This window comes from Nicotiana tabacum, chromosome 18 (assembly GCF_000715075.1).
Source record: "Nicotiana tabacum cultivar K326 chromosome 18, ASM71507v2, whole genome shotgun sequence".
NCBI lineage: Eukaryota > Viridiplantae > Streptophyta > Magnoliopsida > Solanales > Solanaceae > Nicotiana > Nicotiana tabacum.
Genome location: NC_134097.1, coordinates 121,873,139 through 121,893,272, shown reverse-complemented (window position 1 = coordinate 121,893,272; position 20,134 = coordinate 121,873,139). Strand labels below are relative to the sequence as shown.

The 20,134-nt window shown below is 34.7% G+C and overlaps 1 protein-coding gene across 4 annotated transcripts; it reads left to right on the top strand.

Annotated features, from left to right (window-relative positions):
- Positions 1-1,734: 1,734 nt before the first annotated feature.
- LOC107792655 (AP-2 complex subunit alpha-1) lies at positions 1,735-19,502 on the top strand. Of its 4 annotated transcripts, none has more exons than XM_016614890.2 (27): positions 1,735-2,105; positions 7,420-7,551; positions 8,040-8,165; positions 8,269-8,331; positions 8,421-8,518; positions 8,599-8,806; positions 9,062-9,133; positions 9,269-9,361; positions 9,787-9,888; positions 12,209-12,306; positions 12,689-12,770; positions 12,901-12,989; positions 13,467-13,572; positions 13,657-13,722; positions 14,599-14,705; positions 14,789-14,893; positions 15,011-15,131; positions 15,327-15,506; positions 15,603-15,848; positions 16,256-16,336; positions 16,424-16,588; positions 16,678-16,764; positions 17,002-17,127; positions 17,303-17,383; positions 17,480-17,551; positions 18,768-18,847; positions 18,940-19,502. In XM_016614890.2, exons 1-27 carry the CDS (start codon positions 1,974-1,976, stop codon positions 19,088-19,090), a joined length of 3,069 nt encoding a protein of 1,022 aa, XP_016470376.1. In that variant the 5' UTR covers positions 1,735-1,973; the 3' UTR covers positions 19,091-19,502. The 4 variants fall into 4 exon arrangements, 3 of the variants coding, with proteins under 3 accessions (XP_016470376.1, XP_016470377.1, XP_075093315.1); XR_012702290.1 differs by lacking the exon at positions 1,735-2,105 and adding an exon at positions 4,295-4,705 and having other exon boundaries at positions 17,308-17,383; XM_016614891.2 differs by lacking the exon at positions 1,735-2,105 and adding an exon at positions 4,296-4,705.
- Positions 19,503-20,134: the final 632 nt, after the last annotated feature.

Genomic DNA, 20,134 nt, shown 5'->3' with positions numbered 1-20,134 from the left:
AAGGGATGAACAAGGTGAATAATATTTCTTAATATGTCGAAACCAAATGATTAAGTATAAATATGATAACCTCGATGTAGAGAAATATCGCAATGGATGCTATTAGCCAAGATGAAAAATGATGTGTGGATTCCAGAACTGTAATAAGCAAAAGTTGCCTTTTTGTATTCACTTTTCGATGTCCCTCTTACAAAGTCTTCTCCCTCTATTTATAAAGGACAATCCCCTCTTGAACCCTAAAAAGTATAACATAAAGAATATTCGAAAAGCATATTCATACTGTCGTCTCCTACTACGCCTACGCTACTACATATGTTGTGCGTTTACCAACCTCTGTCAGTCGTCACCCTTTACAACGACCAAAGGACGTTGCGTCGTAAGGGCCTCGTCCCTCGCCGTACTCGTTAGTGGTCGTGGTCGTCCAAATTTAGACCTATACAGGATGTTATTGTTAAGAGAAGTTACAACAACAACAACAACAACAACAACAACAACAACAACAACAACAACAACAACAACAACAACAACGACAACATACTCAGTATTACCCTACACCATGGGGTCTGGGGGTAGTGTGTACGCAGATCTTACCCCTACCTTGTGAGGATAGAGATGCTGTTTCCAATAGATCATCGGCTCAGGATAGTATAAGTATCACATTAATGAAAATATAGGCAAAAAGGAATAGTATCAAAAAGCTATATAAAAGCAGAATAACACAATAAGATAGTAAAGTGATCAACAGTGAAAGAAAATAACGGTTAATCATAAAAACCTACTACCAGAAAACGAGACTAAGAATTTGAAATTTGAAATGTGAAATATATCTTACACTGCAGAAAAACCCAAGCTATTCTTTCACGACGATCTTGATTGATTGCATGTTCACTTCCCAAAAGTGAGAGTCTATGTTATAGAATACTTTTAAAGAAAGAAAAGAAAGAGAGAAGTGATTAAAATGGTATACTTCACCTATTAAAATGGTATACTTTACCTATTAAAATCATTCAGAATTTCTCACTGTTTACCTTAACTGGAGGCATCATCCTCTCCTCCGCTTCATACATTACCGACCAGAAAACAACAGACAAAAGGGAAAGAAAATACTCCAGTTGTTACTACATCTAAAAAGGGTGTCTTGTAGGATAATATAAAATTACAGCCTGTCCAAACAATATTAAAGTATGTAACAGTATAGGCTCCACTGTCACAAAACAGTGTAATAATCAATTTATTCTCATTTGCCACAAGAAATAAATAAAATAAAATATAGAAACTCCAAAGAAATGATTTTTCCTGTAACTAAGGGGTTTTTGTTAGGAGATATTAGAAAAAATAATGCAAGCATTAGCTCTATGCATTATTAATACCTTGTTTGGTATCTTTTTTCAAATTGTGTATAACTAATACTTATATTAATTATACATTATACTTGACATTATCCTATGCATAAGTAGTGCATAGAAAACCATGGCATTAGTAATATCAAGGCTTTAATGCATGCATTAGCATGGCTAAAAACAAAATTGTCCTTAAAGTCTCTTAAAGTTAGAGAATATGGAGGGCATTTTTGTAAGCAACTATTTTTAAAAAAAAATTATGCAATGCATTTATAATTTTAATACACCACACCAAATAATAGATAAGAAATAATATTTGCATAACTAATGCTTGCATTACTAATACACATTATTCCGCACTGTTCTTATACACCCTACCAAACGACCCCTAACTGTATTGAGTCAACAAAATCATTAACATAAAATTAAGAGTCGTCTTTCTACCGCTGGCACTGAACTGAACCGACGGCTTTTCCAAATTTCTCAGCCCACCTCGTCCTATATTTCTCTCTCTACCTATACATACACATCCCTATATATCTATACATTTTCTCGAATCACGATTATGATATTCAGAGAAGACATAGAACGACGTCGGATCAAATTAGGAAATCGGAGGTGCTGAGGATATCGATGGCGTTATCTGGTATGAGAGGTTTATCTGTGTTTATCAGTAATATCCGTAATTGCCAAAACAAAGAACAGGAACGCCTTTGCGTTGACAAACAACTCGGCAGTCTTCGTACTCGCTTTAAAAACGAAAAGGTCTCTTCTTTTCCAATTCCCTTTACTCTCATAACTAAGTCTAACAATTTCGATGTTTCATCTTTTCATAGCTTAGCACTTTTGAAGATCTAGCAGATACAAATTAAATAATCATGTCGGTTTAAATTTTTAAATGAAGTTGTTTACACAATTTAAGCTATTTTTTGTTATGACTTATTATAACATACCACTCCTTACTAACCATTTATATTTATTTATTAATAAAATTACCTCAGATGAATATATTTTTATACTATCAATGTACAATATTTAAACTCTATCAGAACGAACAGAGTGGACTGTGGAGGTATGGTGCGCCGTGGTTCTGCACCATACCTCGAAATAGCTGCAATTTCAAACCAGAAGTTTCTTCACTCTTCACTCTTTCCTCAATTGCCAAAACATAGGGAGAAAAAAAAAAGCTTGAAATTGCATTCCATTTTAGGATAATTTTTTTGGAAAAAAGAAAGACCAAAAATAGACTTAGTAGACATGTTTTAACTTAAACCCAATCTGTCAATTGTCATCTGTGTCAATTTTTTTTTCTGGAAATAAATTAACATATATTTTAAATTAAAGCTTGAAATAATTTTGTAATTCTACAGCAAAAAAGAGAGGGTTCACATGGAGGGCAGAATTGAATAAAAGATGTAATGATTGAAGTCCTTTAGACTTTACCCATCTACATAATGACTCGAAATAAAATAATTATGATTTCCTTTAGTTTGTTTTAATTTTTTGTTTTGTTTAAACTTTAACATGATACCTTTTTGACACTTTTGGAAAGTATTACTATGACCAAAGCAAAAAGTTTACTACTCCAAGTTCCCAACAACCAATAATCTGTTTGTCTATAGTAATAGCCTAATTTGTGGGATAATAACATTTTGGGTCCCTCAGATATTAGTAAATTTTAATTTATCTTTGTGATGTATGCATATGTTCATTATCTTCAATATATTAAGATGTGGGTTTTTGGCTCCTTTATATATAGAAAATAATAATATATTACATCTAGGCTATTTTTATAACTATATTACCCTCAAATATGAAGTAATAGTACAAATTTAACATAGCATGTAATAGTATATAATTCATTAAATTTGTGAAGATTTACAAGCAAAGAATTAAAAGTGTATATTCTTTAATTAAAAGTTAAAAGTGTTACTGTTAAACAGTGTCTAATTCTTTAATTAAATATACAATGTCTGATTCTAGAACTATAGAGTTAAACTATTAGATCTTGTACCATAATGTACAACTTTTAGTTTTCATTGTCATTCTTTTTCTTGGAAGATAACTTTTCTTACCTTAGGTCAATTCTTTACTTCTCACGGGTGTCTGGATCTTTAAAAATCGACTAAACCAGCCGAATATCAAACTGATTATTAGATTTCTTTTAATAAAATCGTAGGTTTTTATATAAACTTATAACCGTATCGAATAATAGGATAAGCTTTTAATTTTATAAAAATAAATCAAAAAATATCGAACCGTACCTAATAAATTTGTATATGAAAAATATATTTTATATACTAAGTTTAAAACTAACAAACCATTACGGTTTTTTTCTTGGATCTTGGGATTATTGAAATGGATGCAAGTGGCCAAATAATCAATATCCAAAGTACCAACTTCCAAACTTATTCTACTACTCATATCGAAACTAAATTAGTTCTAATATCTTGAGTAGCAAGCACAAGGTATTACACCGATAGCAAGTCATAAGGTATTGAATATTTTTTCCCACATATGATTTAGATTTCTCTAGTTGGATACTAATCTTCTAATAAGCTCTATACAAGGAAATTTTTTAGGATGTTAAATATTAAGCTGCAGTCGATATTTATATCAAAATTTAATAATTCAATTTTAGTAGTAAATATTAAAGTGAAAATATATACTCCATTTAATTATGATTCAGTAATATGTGGGGATTCATATTATTCAATATGTTTGTTGTTGGTTAAGTAGAAAATGTGTGTGTGGATATTGCATATCCCAATCTAGTTGCTAGGTCAAAATGTACTAATTAATATTGGTCATAATACAAGAAAACCACCCACAAAATTCAAAAATCCAGTATCAAACAGTCAATTGTTCTCTTACTAAAAAGAATCACAAAAAAAAAAAAAAAAAAAAAACAATTGGAAACTCAAAGAAATGATGCTTTTTTCTGTGTTATGTCATATCGTCAATAAAAATAATTAAACTAAAATTAAAAGTCGTCGTCGTCTTCCAACTGGCCGACGGCTTTTCCAATTTTCTCAGTCCACTTTCTCTCTCTAGATCAGCCTTCTTTCTCTCTCTACCTATACATACACATCTATATATCTATACATTTCGTGCGCAAAACACGTAGAGCCGCCATTACCGTTCGTAATCTGAACCTCGATCTTTCTTTGTGGACCGTCGGATCAAAGAAAAAGACAGAGTGAGCGGACCTTATCGGCTGGATCTGAACGGAAATGGCGTTATCTGGAATGAGAGGATTGTCGGTGTTCATAAGCGACATTCGTAATTGCCAGAACAAAGAACAGGAACGCCTTCGTGTCGATAAAGAGCTCGGCAATATTCGTACTCGCTTTAAAAACGAAAAGGTTTCCTCTTTTTTGCAATTACAACTCTGTTAACTCTGTGATATGGTTTATTAGGAAATGCAAAATTTCAACTTTGAATTTTACGTCAGTGGAGAGTAATTGAGTTTCTGCTTTTTCTGCATTATGCTAGGGTTATGTTGGACGTGCTATAGTGATGGCTTTAACAGTTAGTTAAGTAAACACTAGGTTATTTCTTCCCACATGTCTAAAACTTGGTGGACACAGTTAGGTACCCTGTGTAATTAGTCGAGTTGTATGCAAGCTGGCCATAAGGAAAAAAAGAGTAACTTGCAGTAATTTGTGAGAAACTGATAGGGCAACTCAGTTTGGAAACCAATTAGATTTGCACTCAATAAAAGAGAAACCAATTAGATGCTTATGCTACTCGATCTCTTGGTTCATTTTTATGTGATGTATTTAACTGAGTGTAGAGTTTAAGATATTAATTTGACATATATATTTATTGGTGATAGTAGAATGGAATAAAGTAATGGTTGATTAGTTAATTCAATAGAGAAAACATCAAATCAATGTTTAATATTTGAATATTTAATGACAGTGTCAAATTAGCAATAAAAAATATAGTGTCAAGCATTTGTAACATTAATGTTATATAAATTGGGACAAAAGTACTTTTTAGACAAACAATGTGGGGATCTGGTTACTAAAGGAAAGATAGCAGTTTGAAGGTGGCACATATTTCAAGGTCTGTTAGCTACTGTATGGGGACCTGTCAAATAAGGGGTTTTCACTTGATCATTAAGTTGAATAGTAGTCAATAACAGCAAGTTGCCGATGGTGTATACCAAAAATTAAGGGAGTGTACCTTTGGCTATGCCAATCTAACTGATATCCATTTATGTACCTGATATCACATTTGAAATGGCTGTCACGAGTGTTGTGGCAGCTCTCCCCAAGGAAGTGTACCTGAATTATTACTTTGCCCAAGGCTGGAAAGACAGAGATATACTTTTTTACATAAGCTATTGTGACCTAGAAATGAGGTAAATGTGGTATTCCAAAGAGATGCTCAGTAGTTGATTTGAAGTATGAGTATGATCGAAAATGATTTGTGGTTGCTGATGGTATGACTGGTTTTAAAAATATTAAACTTTTACTAGGATATTCTGAAAATTAATTTGGAAGCATATACGCCTTACAACCAGGATTATATCAACTTCTTTTTCTACAATCCCTTTGATGCAAGGTGATGCTCTTGTTAGGTGTAATTAGCATGTTAATATTCAGGATAGGTTGCCTTTGTTTCGTTGCTTCATTTTTTATCCTGAAAGTTGTTAGATCAAAAAACAAAGACGCCCCCAGGGCTTTGGTTCAGTGGTAAGAGTGCGGCTCTTGATGTGTGTTAGGTGCATGTCAAGCGTTCGGAACCGCTGCAAACAAAAACCTGGTACTTAAGTGGGGAAGGGTAGAGGGCGAGCCCATTATTCACTGAGTTTCCGACCATGCGCCAATTGGCCCTCAGAGATTTCTCGTTTATTAAAAATAAGAAGAATAAATCGGTTATTAAAAATAAACAAAGAAAGATGTAGAATGGTCAGAAATTGGTTGTCTTGAAGCTTTGTCCATGTCATTTTCCTTAAGTTGCTAGGAAGGAGTCATTTGAATGGAGTTGTTTTAGGTATTGGACTATCCTTCAATGGCAGCTGGTGATAAAGTGATAATAAATCTCAGTTATTTCTTCTCTTGTTCAAAAGGGTATTTGGTGAGAGGGGGGAAGGTCTTTCTTCTCCAGGCTATCAATGGTAACACGAGTTTTATAGTGATCTACTGTAAAAGGGAGGCGCAGAAATTATATTTATAGTAGTTTAGACGCATTATGAACTGACAGGTACTTGATGCTCTTCCCTAAGCTGCTCAGTTATAGCAAGGCCAAAACATTAACATATTTATAATGATTAACTCAATCAATTGTAAGTAGTGTAACATTCAATTTCCTTAGGGGTAAATGCCAAAATGTATTCCTGATACAGATGTTATTATTTTATTCTTTTTTAATCCTTAAAATGCCTGATAACCAGGCCGCAATCCTTATAGTGACATCTTCTCTGACCCCGTCATCCCCAAAATAACTGGATTTGAAGAATATACTGGAAGCTCCCTCTTACTGGCCACCTAAATTCACTATGCTTGTCTCATTTTTTTGTCTCAGTATTTTGCTGGAGTTTTTTTATCGTGAACCATGAAATAAAACTAGTGTTACTACCATAGCAAACAAAATTCATTTTCAAGCAAGAAGAGACTAGGGCCACTTCTTTCCATCCTATCCAGAACATCTCCATAGGGGGAATATGTTCCTCAAATGAAACTGACAATCATATTTTTCTTACCAGCTACGTTCATATTCAAAACAAACAAAACATTTTTCTATGAAAAGTTTCGGAATATAGATTCTTTTTCTTCTCTATCTCTCTCCCCCTCTTTATCTTTCTATCTTTCTCTCATTTTCTTTGTTTCCCCCTTTCTTGTTCTTTCTGTTGACTTTTTATTCAGTTCAGCATAAGTCTTGCAAACTATGCTTTGTCATCAGGGACCAGAACCTTCCATATTTGTTCACTGCTTTCCCATGTTTGCTTCTTATAAAAAAATCATCTTTTTTTTCCTCCTAAAATCATCACCCATAGACCTGCCGCATCGTGTGTTAAATTAACATAGATGTTGCCCCTGAATATTGAATTATATTTTGCGTTATACAGGGTTTGACACCATATGAAAAGAAGAAATATGTCTGGAAAATGCTGTATATTTATATGCTTGGTTATGATGTGGACTTTGGTCACATGGAAGCTGTATCTCTGATATCTGCTCCAAAGTATCCTGAGAAGCAGGTACCTTCTTTTTTCCTTTTTCATTTCTAGACATGGATAACTCATCAAAATTGGTTTAGGTAAGTTTAAAGTCTTTCATCTGTTTGATTGAATTGATGTATATGCCTAGTAAATTGAGAATGTATGGAAAACACAATTTGTTTTGTCACATCTTGCTTTTTATACTAGTACTAGTATCTTGGTGACCTTATTCATGTTGAATGCAACGCTCCTATCTCTTTAGTCTATTCATAATGATCGTGAACCTTCCAGAGGTTGATAAACTTGATATTTCTCATAAAACCGTTTTTGTCACGGTTTAACATTTGATCAAATTGGAGAGTGTTGTGGGTTAACAATGTCTTGTTTTACTTTGTAATGTCCATGCATTCATATTGATAGGTGAGCTAGCATATGCCACTCTTCCTTGTGTTGCACCTTCCGCTTTTTATGTAATTTTTTTGAAGCAAAGGCTTAAAAGTTCAACTGATTTTTTTGGTATTTTGTAGGTTGGGTATATAGTGACATCATGTTTGCTCAATGAGAATCATGATTTTTTAAGATTAGCCATTAATACAGTACGCAATGACATAGTCGGCCGCAATGAGACTTTCCAATGTCTAGCATTGACATTGGTACGAATTTCAGATCTTTTCTTCTTTTTTTTCTTCCTAGAAGCAGATCCGTTGTTCTTTGTTAGTTCGTTACAAGTTTCAACTGTTTGATATATCTGTACAGGTTGGAAATATTGGGGGAAGAGACTTTGCAGAATCTCTAGCTCCTGATGTTCAAAAGTTACTTGTAAGTGATATTTGCAGTAGCCAGCCAGTATCCCAAGTCTATGACTGACGTGGGCTTTCTATTTGTTTTTCCTTTTTTTGTTGATTCAGATATCAAGCAGTTGCAGACCGCTGGTGAGGAAGAAGGCTGCATTATGTCTCCTACGTCTTTTCAGGAAAAATCCTGATGTCATGAATGTAGATGGCTGGTAAGTGTAATAACTTATATGGATGTTTATGAATTGACTTCATTTATGTCCCAACAATTGGAGTTTTCCTCATAATCCAGGTCAGATCGGATGGCACAACTGCTAGATGAACGGGATTTAGGTGTCTTGACATCTTCCATGAGCCTTCTAGTTGCATTAGTGTCATATAACCACGAAGAATATTGGAGTTGTCTTCCAAAATGTGTTAAAGTATTGGAAAGGCTTGCAAGGAGCCAAGATGTACCACAGGAATATACCTACTATGGGATCCCATCTCCCTGGCTTCAGGTTTATTTACTTTTCCTGTGCAATCTGCAATAGCCATTACTTGCTTAAGAAAAAAACTCAATATGTTCTCCTGAAATTTATAAATACTAATATGTTTTGCAATCGGATGAGTGATCAATTTATGCACATTGAATGCATGAAATAGAGTTGGGCGCACAGATAGGATGTCAAATTTGACGCATCAACATGAAAGAATATGTCGAGTCTGGCATCTCTGCTTAAGCATGGTCTCAATTTTGATGATTCTCGTTTCAGGTAAAGACTATGAGGGCTCTTCAGTATTTTCCTACTATTGAGGATCCAAATACTAGAAGATCACTGTTTGAGGTATGCTCGCCTGCTAAATAGAAATAATCTTCTTTTGCTGAGAGCATATCACCTTTTTCTATTTGATCTTTATTTGTCCAAAAAGAATCTGCAGTAAAATCTCAAAAATGTTCTGGATTCATTATAATCAATCAGGTTTTGCAAAGGATATTGATGGGAACCGATGTGGTGAAAAATGTGAACAAGAACAATGCATCACATGCTGTCCTCTTTGAAGCCCTTGCCCTTGTAAGTTTCTAAATGTATCAACCATTATCCTTTCCCTTTAAATCTGTGCTCTATATGAGGATTTCTTGTTCATATGCTAATGACAATGGCATCTTACATTGAGTAAGTTAGTGCTCTATGAATAATGATATTCCTGAAGTGGAAGCCTGGTGATTAGTTATTCAAAACTACTATGTGGTGCTTCTGTTCTCTTTTTCTTGGACATTTGTTATGATGTCAACTTCAAACTTATACATCTTCTATTTCTTCCAGTTTCCTGACAAATTCAGGATTTATAGCTACATGACAAGATCTCTGTTCTTTTTTTGGTACATAAGATGGACTTGTTGCATTATCTGAATTTTCAAAGCCTGGCCGCTGTATTAAGTTGTCCTTTGCTTTCTTGGAATACTTACTAAGTTAGACTTCTAATTGATTTGCTGCAGGTCATGCATCTTGATGCTGAAAAAGAGATGATGTCTCAATGTGTTGCACTGCTTGGGAAATTCATTGCTGTCCGTGAGCCAAATATTCGTTATCTCGGTTTGGTAAGTTTTAGCCGCATACAAACAACTCCCTCTGTCCATTTTTACTTGTCCACGATACTTAAAAAAATGTCCATTTTACTTGTCTAGTTTAGAAAACGAAGGGATAATTTACTTCATACCTATTTTACCTTTATTATTAAGTACTACTAATCATTTTCAATTCGTTTCCCAACATTTTGGATTTATAATAGTCAAGTTAGTGTTCCAATAGTTAATGAACACATCAGGCAATGTCCCTCCATTACCACAACTAATCTATATGTTGTATGGAGTACTTATGCTTCTTGTTAAACTTAATTAGTGCATTAGGCAACATCCCTCCATCACCCTTGTTTCTTAGCAGAAATTCTTCATAGTGAAGCATACCTTTGGAGTATTTTGGTGAATTTGTCTTGTAGCTATACATTTGTGATCTCTCTCAATAGAGTGAAACATTTTTAAAAGGGTTATTTTCTGTGGAAAAATTTTAAAAAAATGTATAAGATGAAAAAAGGGTAAACACTTTTGCTCCAATTTTTTAGGAGATGCGTGAAAGAGTTAAAACCAATATTTAATTATTGGGTTGCAAACTTGAGCGAACTATTAGTTGGCTGCAACTAGGGGTGACAAGCGGGTCGGGTCGGATATGAGCGGATCGAAAACGGGTAATGCAAAAACGGATAAATTATCCGACTCGACCCATATTTAATACGGATAAAAAACGGTTTAAACAGCGGATAAAATGGATATCCATATTACTTATGACTTCTTGAATGTGATCACTTTTGGGAGAATTCCTAGTCTCCCAAACTGGAACCCCCAATTTGAGGATTTATAAATGTAAAAGTTAAATCCATTAGTTATCCATTTTCTAAGTGGATAATATGGTTCACAATTTACCTTATCAAAAAAAAAAAAAGTAAATAATATGGTTCTTATCCATATTTAACCCGTTTTTAAAAAAACTCATTATCCAACCCATTTTTTAATGGATAATATGGGTGGATAACTGTTTTCTTTTAACCATTTTGCCACCACTAGCTGCAACTTTTATGTTTGATTGATTTCAATTATTTAGATGGCTATTCATAATTAGGGTGATAGAATGAAATTATCACATTATTAATTGCTTCTTAAGGGATGTGCCTAGTCAAATATGGACGTCCATTTTTACTTGTCCATGTTTTGACTAGGCACACCCCTTAAGAAGTAATTAATAAAGTAATAATTTTACTATACCACCCCAAATTATAATAAGTCATCTAAATAATTGAAATCAATCAAACATAACAGTTGGTTGATTGTTCAAGTTTTCAACCCAATAATTGAATATTGGTTTTAACACTTTCATTTAGTCCTTATAAAAAAAATTGGAGCAAAAGTTTCACCCTTTTTTCATCTTATACAATTTTCCCACCAAAATAACTCTTTTAAAATGTTCATTCTATTGAGAGAGTTCACGAAGGTATGGCTACAAGATAAATTCACCAACTTACTTTGAAGAATGTTTGTAAGTGTAATGGAGGGAAGTTGCCTGATGCACTTATTAAGCTTAACAAGAAACCTGTGTTATCAAAGGTGAAAAGCACAAAAAAGCTCTACGATCTGTTGGGACTTTAGGCGCAAATAAAGTGTGGGCTTTTAACGAAGAAAGGGACAAATGGGAAAAAAATACAAATATGTATGTGTAGTCCAAGATCAATATTATAAGCACGAATAACAATTATATGGACAAAGAAGTTAAAATATATATATGATAAAATGAAATATCAATTGTTTAGTGTCGCCTCTTCAGCATTGCACTCATTGACAAGGAAAAGTATATCTTAGAGCCTTGATGATGACATTGAAGCGCCCGCTAGGCGAGGCAAGGCGCTCAAGATGTTTCGCTTAAACGTGCTTTAAGCGCGCCTTTGACAACATCGCAAGAAGCATAAGTACTCTATACAATATATAGATTAGTTGGGGTAGTTGAGGGACGTTGCCTGATGCATTTATTAACTATTGGAAAACTAACTATGATTATTATAGATCCAAAATGTTTGAAAATGAATTGAAAATGATTAGTACTTAATAATTAAGGTAAAATGGTAAATTATATCTTGGTTTACCAAACTGGACAAGTAAAAGTGTACAGCTTTTTTTAGTGTAGTGGACAAGTAAAAATGAACGGAGGGGTATCTTATTGTTGTGCATGTAAGAGGTTTTCATTTCAGCAGCTGCACTTTCACATTTGTAGTTCCTGATATGCTATTCTCACAAACTGTTGGAACTTGCAATAAAGATCCAGTTACCCTGTATAAACCACTGTCTGATTTCCACATCTCTGTATTCCGTGCAGGAAAATATGACTCGGATGTTGATGGTCACAGATGTACAGGACATCATAAAAAGACATCAAGCCCAGATTATTACCTCACTGAAGGATCCTGATATCAGGTTATTTGGAGCTTTTCCGTTTCCTTATCATCTATTCCCTGCTTTTGTTTTTCAACAGAGGTACATTAAGTAAACTATGCTGCTGCAGCGATTAAGTGTTAAAAGCTCAAATTTGTCTGCTCAAACACTTTTTGTTTGTGACATGTGCATTGTTACTTCTTAAAGAGAGCTTTGCTTATCAATTTACTGACATCAAAGCAGTACATTCGGTATCTCTGCTGTTTTATTCAGATATCCTAATCTTTTCTGGTGAAATGATGGAAAAGATGTTAGTAATAGTCTCTCGTGTGTGCGTGTCTATTTTTTTATTTTTAGCCTATGTTAGTTCAACTTTGAAACTATCAAATTGCTTTCTTTTACTGACATTAAGCATTACAAACAGTATAAGGAGGCGTGCCCTTGATTTACTATATGGAATGTGTGATGTTTCCAATGCCAAGGACATAGTGGAGGAATTATTGCAGGTATCAGGATTCTGCATTGTTACTTTCTGAATTTTTCTTTTCATGGTTATTTTATTTATATAATATGTAGAACAAAAGTTTTGATTGGGCGAGGTAAAAAAATACACAACTGATCTGTTTTGTTTGTCAGTATCTTAATACAGCAGAGTTTGTGATGCGTGAAGAACTGTCACTCAAAATTGCAATTCTTGCAGAGAAATTTGCTCCTGATTTGTCATGGTATGAAATAGATATGGACATAATGAAACTTCACTTTTCTTGAGCTGTTTAGCAATATATGGTTGCCTTTTGGAATTTGGAGTTTAAAAAACTTTGCATATATGTTCCTTATCCGAAAAACCATGTTGCCTACATATTCTGACTACACTGCGAATCAAGGATATAGCGAAATATCATTTCTCCTGCTTTTGAAGTTGATGAAATTCAAATATCTTGTCTTCTCGAAGTCCTTCAGTTTGGTTGTTGAAGCCTTTTCAGGGGATTTATTCAGTCAATTGTTATAAAAGGGACCATCATGAGAAATATATCATTCAAAGATTGTGTTGCTCTCTTTGTGCATGTTAACTCCAAATCTGGTGCTTTTAGTAGCTATCAAGCACTCAGAATTAGATGAATGTGGCTGAAACTGTCTAATCTTGCTTTATGGATCTACAATGTGATAACAGCTAAGAGTGTCCCTCGTGGTTTGGCATGCAGGTATGTTGATGTCATCCTTCAATTAATTGACAAGGCTGGTGATTTCGTCAGTGATGACATTTGGTTCCGTGTTGTGCAGTTTGTTACAAATAACGAAGATCTACAGGTAACTCTAGCTGCTCTTTTGTATATGCTACTTTTGTTTGGTGTCTCTTTAGATGGAGCTCACTACTTTCAACCCCTTCCTCAGCCTTATGCAGCTTTGAAAGCCAGAGAATATCTTGATAAGCCTGCCATTCATGAAACAATGGTCAAGGTGAGCACATTCTCTTTCAATGCTAATAACCTGTTACACACACACACACACACACACACATATATATATATATGCCAATGGTATGAATCCTAATGGATTATCTCTGCTTACTTATCATGCTAGACTCATTGGTAGCTGGTAATATGAATGGGTAGTCCAACCTAAGTCATTTTGACATATAATAGTTACATGAATTTTAAGCTCCAAGTCTCTATGCAGCATACCTTTATTTGTTATTTTGGCATATAAATTAAACTAGAGGAATGTCCTTGGAGGTCGGGAATTCATTTGAAGCCGTGTGCATGAGAAGGGAAAACCAAGTCTTGGATATGTACTGCCAAGTGGAAGAATGAATGGAGTTACCTTCTGAGACAAGTTTGGAAGAGATGTTGGGTTGAGCTGTTCCTGAGATAGAAATAGCTTGCACCTTGATTTAATCATGCCCTTATACCAAGAACAGGCTTGAGTCAAGGATCAAAATTTAAGGCATGTATTGTCAACAATTTGAGACCTGGTTTGATGCCTCCATTTTACATGGATGCCTGCTGTTAATCCAAGGCATTCGAAACTCATATATAGCTCATTTATATTGTTTAGGCTTCCATTGTGTTGACCTAACCTGGGTAGCACTAATTTTATGTTCAAGCTAGATTTTCATCACCCTATTGTTAGAACTTTTTGTTGTTTCATTTGCTCTTCAAGTTTTATGTTAGTTGCCTCACAGCCAGAGATAAGCACCTAAGAGCAAAATAATCATCTTCGTGATCTATATTTTGAATTCCGATGCATCTGCTGTCCTTTTCTGGTCAGTTTGAAAAAGAAAATATATTGGGAAGCTAATTGAAAATGTATTTTCGATGTTATGTGATGGAGTAGGTCAGTGCATATATCCTTGGAGAATACAGCCATCTTCTGGCTAGAAGGCCTGGATGTAGTCCAAAGGAAATCTTTAACATCATTCATGAGAAGCTTCCTACTGTTACGTAAGTACATTCAGTGTTTGATCTCATTTTGTCATTGTTTTTTATTATCCTATCTGATATTTTACACAAACTATGTTATTCAGGACTTCAACAATTCCCATTCTTCTGTCAACTTATGCAAAGATATTGATGCACACACAGCCACCAGATCCAGAGCTGCAGAATCAGATTTGGGCAATATTCAGGAAGTAAGATAGTATTAATTTATGGTGTTGTAATTTCTGTTTATCCTGTACGGTCGTTTTTTCTTCTGCGTGTATTTCCTAAGTTATTGCGATAATTTATAGAGCTGCATAATATCCCAGATATGAAAGCTGCATCGAAGTTGAAATACAGCAACGGGCTGTGGAATACTTTGAGTTGAGTAAGAAAGGTGCAGCTTTAATGGATATCTTAGCCGAAATGCCAAAGTTCCCTGAGCGACAGGTATGCATGCAGGACTTCTCAACTCTGATTATTTATTTTCTGCAGTATTCTGCATAATTGATGTATTAGTTCGACGGGAGTCCTCCTTTTGCATCATATAATGTAATATTTCAATTTTTGCAGTATGACATTGTCCTTTTATTATTGTTATTGTTATCATTGGTGATAAGCGACTATATTCTCTTTACGATGTAGTCTTCACTGATAAGAAAAGCTGAGGATACTGAGGCTGATACCGCTGACCAAAGTGCAATCAAGTTGCGTGCACAACAGCAAACTTCTAATGCTTTAGTAATGTCAGACCAACGCCCTGCTAATGGAACTCCACCAGTCAGCCAGCTAGGTTTAGTAAAAGTTCCAAGCATGAGCAATGTGGTAATGTTTCTCTCTGACCATTTATGCAAAAATTGAGGATATAATTTTCTATGTTTTTAGTATTAGATGGTAACCAACAATTTACTTTATGGACAGGATCGTGATTCAGCAGATCAAGGGGAGACTCAGTCAAATGGAACTTTGACTGTTGTGGATCCTCAACCCCCTTCAACCCCTTCGCCTGATCTCCTGGGTGATCTTTTAAGTCCTCTGGCTATTGAGGTCCCTCAGCCTGATGCTAACCAATCTGACCATAATTTGGGTGCTGGTGTTAAAGGTGCTCCAACTGCAGAGGATGCACTAGCACTTGCACCTGTTGAAGAACAGATGAACACCATCCAGGTACTGCCTTCTTTTACGTTTGTTAATATATGCTTTACCCACTAGCTTTCTTGTTATGACTCCTGGTTCCCGTGATTGCTTTATCAGATTCAGGTCTCTCAGTTCATCATATTTTCCTATTCTTTGAAAGTTGTAAAAGATTTCTGTTATTAATTTTGCTGAAAGCTGCTGGGATAAGCTTTAAAAGTGTTTGGCTAGTAAAGGCACTTGCTTGGATGACCGCAAATACATGTTCATTACCATTTGCCAGTAGCACATTCATTTCATTCTCTGCAAAATCAACTAATAATTATCGCCTTTTCAAAATGAAGGGAGATTTTTGCTGCACTTAAGATTTTTATTAGGGTGCAGTCACCTCTTCGGAAATTAGATATTCTGACAGACAGTTTTACCTTTCCTGGTTGTAGCCAATAGGAAACATTGCAGAAAGGTTTCATGCCTTGTGCCTTAAAGATAGTGGTGTATTATATGAGGATCCATATATTCAGGTAGATGATCGATCCAGAGTTTTGTTGTTTTAACTGTCAAGTGATGGACTTCTATGGACTTAGTGCTTTTGGTTGGCATAATTCCAGATTGGTATAAAAGCAGATTGGCGGGCACATCATGGACGACTTGTCCTCTTCTTAGGAAATAAAAATACCTCTCCACTGGCTTCAGTACAGGCTCAAATATTGCCTCCATCTCATTTGAGGGTGGAACTATCATTAGTACCTGAGACTATTCCACCACGTGCACAGGTCAGATAGTTATTTACTTGTTTCATGAGTTGAGTTTTTGTCATTTGATAGTCACATCTTCTAATCTCCAACTAAATGAATTTCTCCAGGTTCAATGTCCGCTTGAAGTTGTTAACCTTCGTCCAAGTAGGGATGTTGCTGTTCTTGACTTCTCATATAAGTTTGGAACCCATCTGGTACTAATTCTTTATGAATTGCGTTTTTCATATGGTTTGAGATATAGAAGTCAGTGATATCCTAGTGATAAGGACCCACTACTTCAATCATGAGGTTGGGGGTTCAAGTCACCTAGGGAATAGAGTGAAAACAGCCTCTCTCCTGGGTAGAGGGTTTAGAGCTCGGGTGTCTAATGTTCTGTCATTGTTAGGTCAGCTCTTGTATTTATTATTTTCACTTTGTTGTGCATTTTACAGGTTAATGTTAAACTTCGTCTTCCTGCTCTCTTGAATAAGTTTCTTCAGTCTATCTCAGTATCTCCAGAAGAATTTTTCCCACAATGGAGATCACTATCTGGGCCGCCATTGAAGCTCCAAGAAGTGGTATGTCCATTCTCTTTGTTGAACTTTAGCAATATACTTGCATATGGAAATTTGCTCTTACGTGTGTATTACTAAGCACATCACAATTCACGAACGAATACCTAGATTTCCATCTCAAACTTACGTGCGCACATATCTGACATATGGCCTCGAACTAATTTTCTATTTTGACCAGGTTAGAGGTGTAAGACCATTGCCACTTCTTGAAATGGCAAACTTGTTCAACAGTCTCCGGTTGGTGGTGTGTCCAGGACTTGTGAGTTTCTGATCTTTCGTCTATTTTGGCTTGTTCCCTTCAAGATTTTTTACCTTCACATTAACATTATGTTGCAACTCTTGATTTCTTATGCAGGATCCAAATACAAATAATTTGATTGCTAGCACAACTTTCTATTCTGAGAGTACGCGAGCCATGTTGTGTTTGGTAAGCTAGTGATCTTGTGATACTGCTGCCTTAGAGCCCGTTTGGCCAAGCTATCAAAAATTGCTTATTTTTAGAATTACTTTTGTTCAAAAGTGCTTTTCGAAAAAGTGCTTTTGCAAAGTAGCAGTTTGTGTTTAGCCAATTCATTGAGTAGTGCTTTTTGCAAGCAAATTGTGTTTGGCCAATCATTCCAAAAAGTACCTTTGAGTATCAAATTACAAAAAAGGACCGTAAAGGTTCAGTTTGCAATTAGTATTATTTAAAAAAGATAATACATTTAAATATCTATTATAATAAAAATATAATTTAAATGATAATTTGGGGTATCTAGTATTATTTGTTGTTTACATGATGATTTAAATATATCAAAATAGATCACTCAATATAAATTAAAAATCTACTCTTATAGATCACTATATAAAAGAAGAGATCTATTTATAGTAAAGAGAATATTCCAAAGAGAAATAGGACAAAGAGAATAAAAATATGATAGAATAAAAAAGAGAAGAAATGTATGGTAAAAAGAGAAAAAAGAAATAAAAATGTTAAATTAATGAGGGATAATTTGAAAAATATAAATTTAATGTAAGGATATTATTGTCTTGAATAAATTAATTTTTTGCTTCTGGTTCTGCTTCTTGGAAGAAGTTAGAATTTGTAGCTGCTCTTCAAAAGCAAAACTGTTTCTCAAAAGTACTTTTTTATTTTGGTAAAACATCTTAAATTTTCCGGAAAGTACTCTTAACCAAAAAAAAGTACTTTTTGCTTCCCAAAAGCTTGGCCAAACATGCTCCTAATGCTCTAAGAAAATACCATAATTTTTATTGGCTCGGTGGAGTTGAACACGAGCATTTTCTGCTGCTTAGAGATATATTTTAATAATTTACTGAAACATTTTTTTTAAATATAATATGACTAAGTTTATAGCAGTATACGAGTTAGCTCACCGTATCAGTTTCTTCTTCTTTGGGGAATTTGCCTTCTACCTGGATTGAGTAGAGCAGTTTGTCCAAAAAACTTACATGACAGTTGACAGAAGTGGTCATTCCTTCATGAGAGAAGGTGGAAACTGTGTTTTTTTTTTTTTTTGGAATATGTCATTTTTTTTATGGAAAAACCTATGACAAGAAGATGTTATCTTTATGGTTTATCATTTAGTTTAAAATAGAGAAGTGTTCTAGAAAAATTATCCAACTTCTTTAATTGTGATATTCAGGTAAGAATAGAAACAGATCCAGCGGATAGAACTCAACTGCGTATGACAGTTGCCTCTGGAGATCCTACACTGACATTCGAGTATGAGCTAAATGTGCTTTCTAATGTTAATCCTCTTAACGCTCATTACTGACGTTTAAATCACCTATGGATTCTCTTCTAAATATATGTAGGTTGAAGGAGTTCATTAAGGAACAATTGGTTAGTCTCCCTACAGCTCCTGGGGCGCCTGCACCACCCACGCCTCTACAACCACAACCACAACCAACAAGTCCACCACCAGCTGTATCAGATCCTGGAGCGTTGCTTGCTGGTTTGCTTTAAGTGGCTTTAAATATGTTGGGAATTGCATCCACAGTCAACAGTTGTAAAATTTGTTTATACTGCAAACTGAAACGTCGCCAAAGGCAAGATTGGCACCTAACAACACGATGCAAGGGCTGGCGGAAGTGAGGGTGGCACTGATTTACATAGCTCATGATTGGGATTCTCGGAAGGGTTGGGTTGAAATTTTGAGATTCTTTGCACAATATGTTGATCTTTGGTGAGGTTTATAGGTTTAGATAATAGGGCCTATTTATTTTTTTAGTTCCCCTTAAAATTTCATGTTCATTTCGTCAGGTTTTACACCATTGGTTTCTGTAGTGTCAATAGCGCAAGTCATTGTAATCGCTGCTTTGGTCTGTTCCTATGTATTCTACAAAAATTATAATGAGGAAAAAGAAGTATTTGGCTTTGAGTGATCTTTTCTTAATTCTTCTACTAAGGTAGTGAAAATGTGTTATGATTTTAAAATTCTGTTGAAGCAACTGCAGCACACAAATCATTTCATATATAGATAATAGTTTCTCAATCTATCGTCAGTCCTCTATTTTTTGTCATATAGCGCCTTGCTAGTTCATTCAGCTAAGGGGTTAAATTCGATTGGCTACTTCTTCCTTCCGAGCTAAATGGTAGTGGCTATGCAAAAGGAAAGCTTTCCTCTATCATTAAATGTAAACTAAAAGATCGTATAATTAGGTGTTATTTTAAGTATCATTTTTGTTCGTAACTGATTGGTTGGTGAAATAAAATCCAATCGCTCTTATTAGCTTCCTCACATTAGTCTTAAGCAAATGAAACAAAAAAGGCATATGAATGTATTCAACCCGTCCTCATTAAACCTTGGAGGCAAATAATATTTTCATATCTAATAAAGGAATTTTAGTCTCTTTTTATATACCCAAACATATTAAATCTTTTAAGCCAAATCATTTTATAGAATAACTTCTTGACATTGCAATGTTCTATTTTCTCTTTAAATCACTCGGTGGTGTTTAAAAACGCGGATAGCGGTCAGAGTTATTTCACAGTGATAAAAAAACTATA

Excerpts from the sequence above, each read along its gene's own strand:
- LOC107792655 (XM_075237214.1), top strand. The coding sequence starts at position 4,574 with ATGGCGTTATCTGGAATGAGAGGATTGTCGGTGTTCATAAGCGACATT. Across the intron at positions 8,332-8,420 it reads CTGATGTTCAAAAGTTACTT|ATATCAAGCAGTTGCAGACC; the intron begins GTAAGTGATATT and ends TTGTTGATTCAG. Across the intron at positions 15,507-15,602 it reads TTCCAAGCATGAGCAATGTG|GATCGTGATTCAGCAGATCA; the intron begins GTAATGTTTCTC and ends CTTTATGGACAG.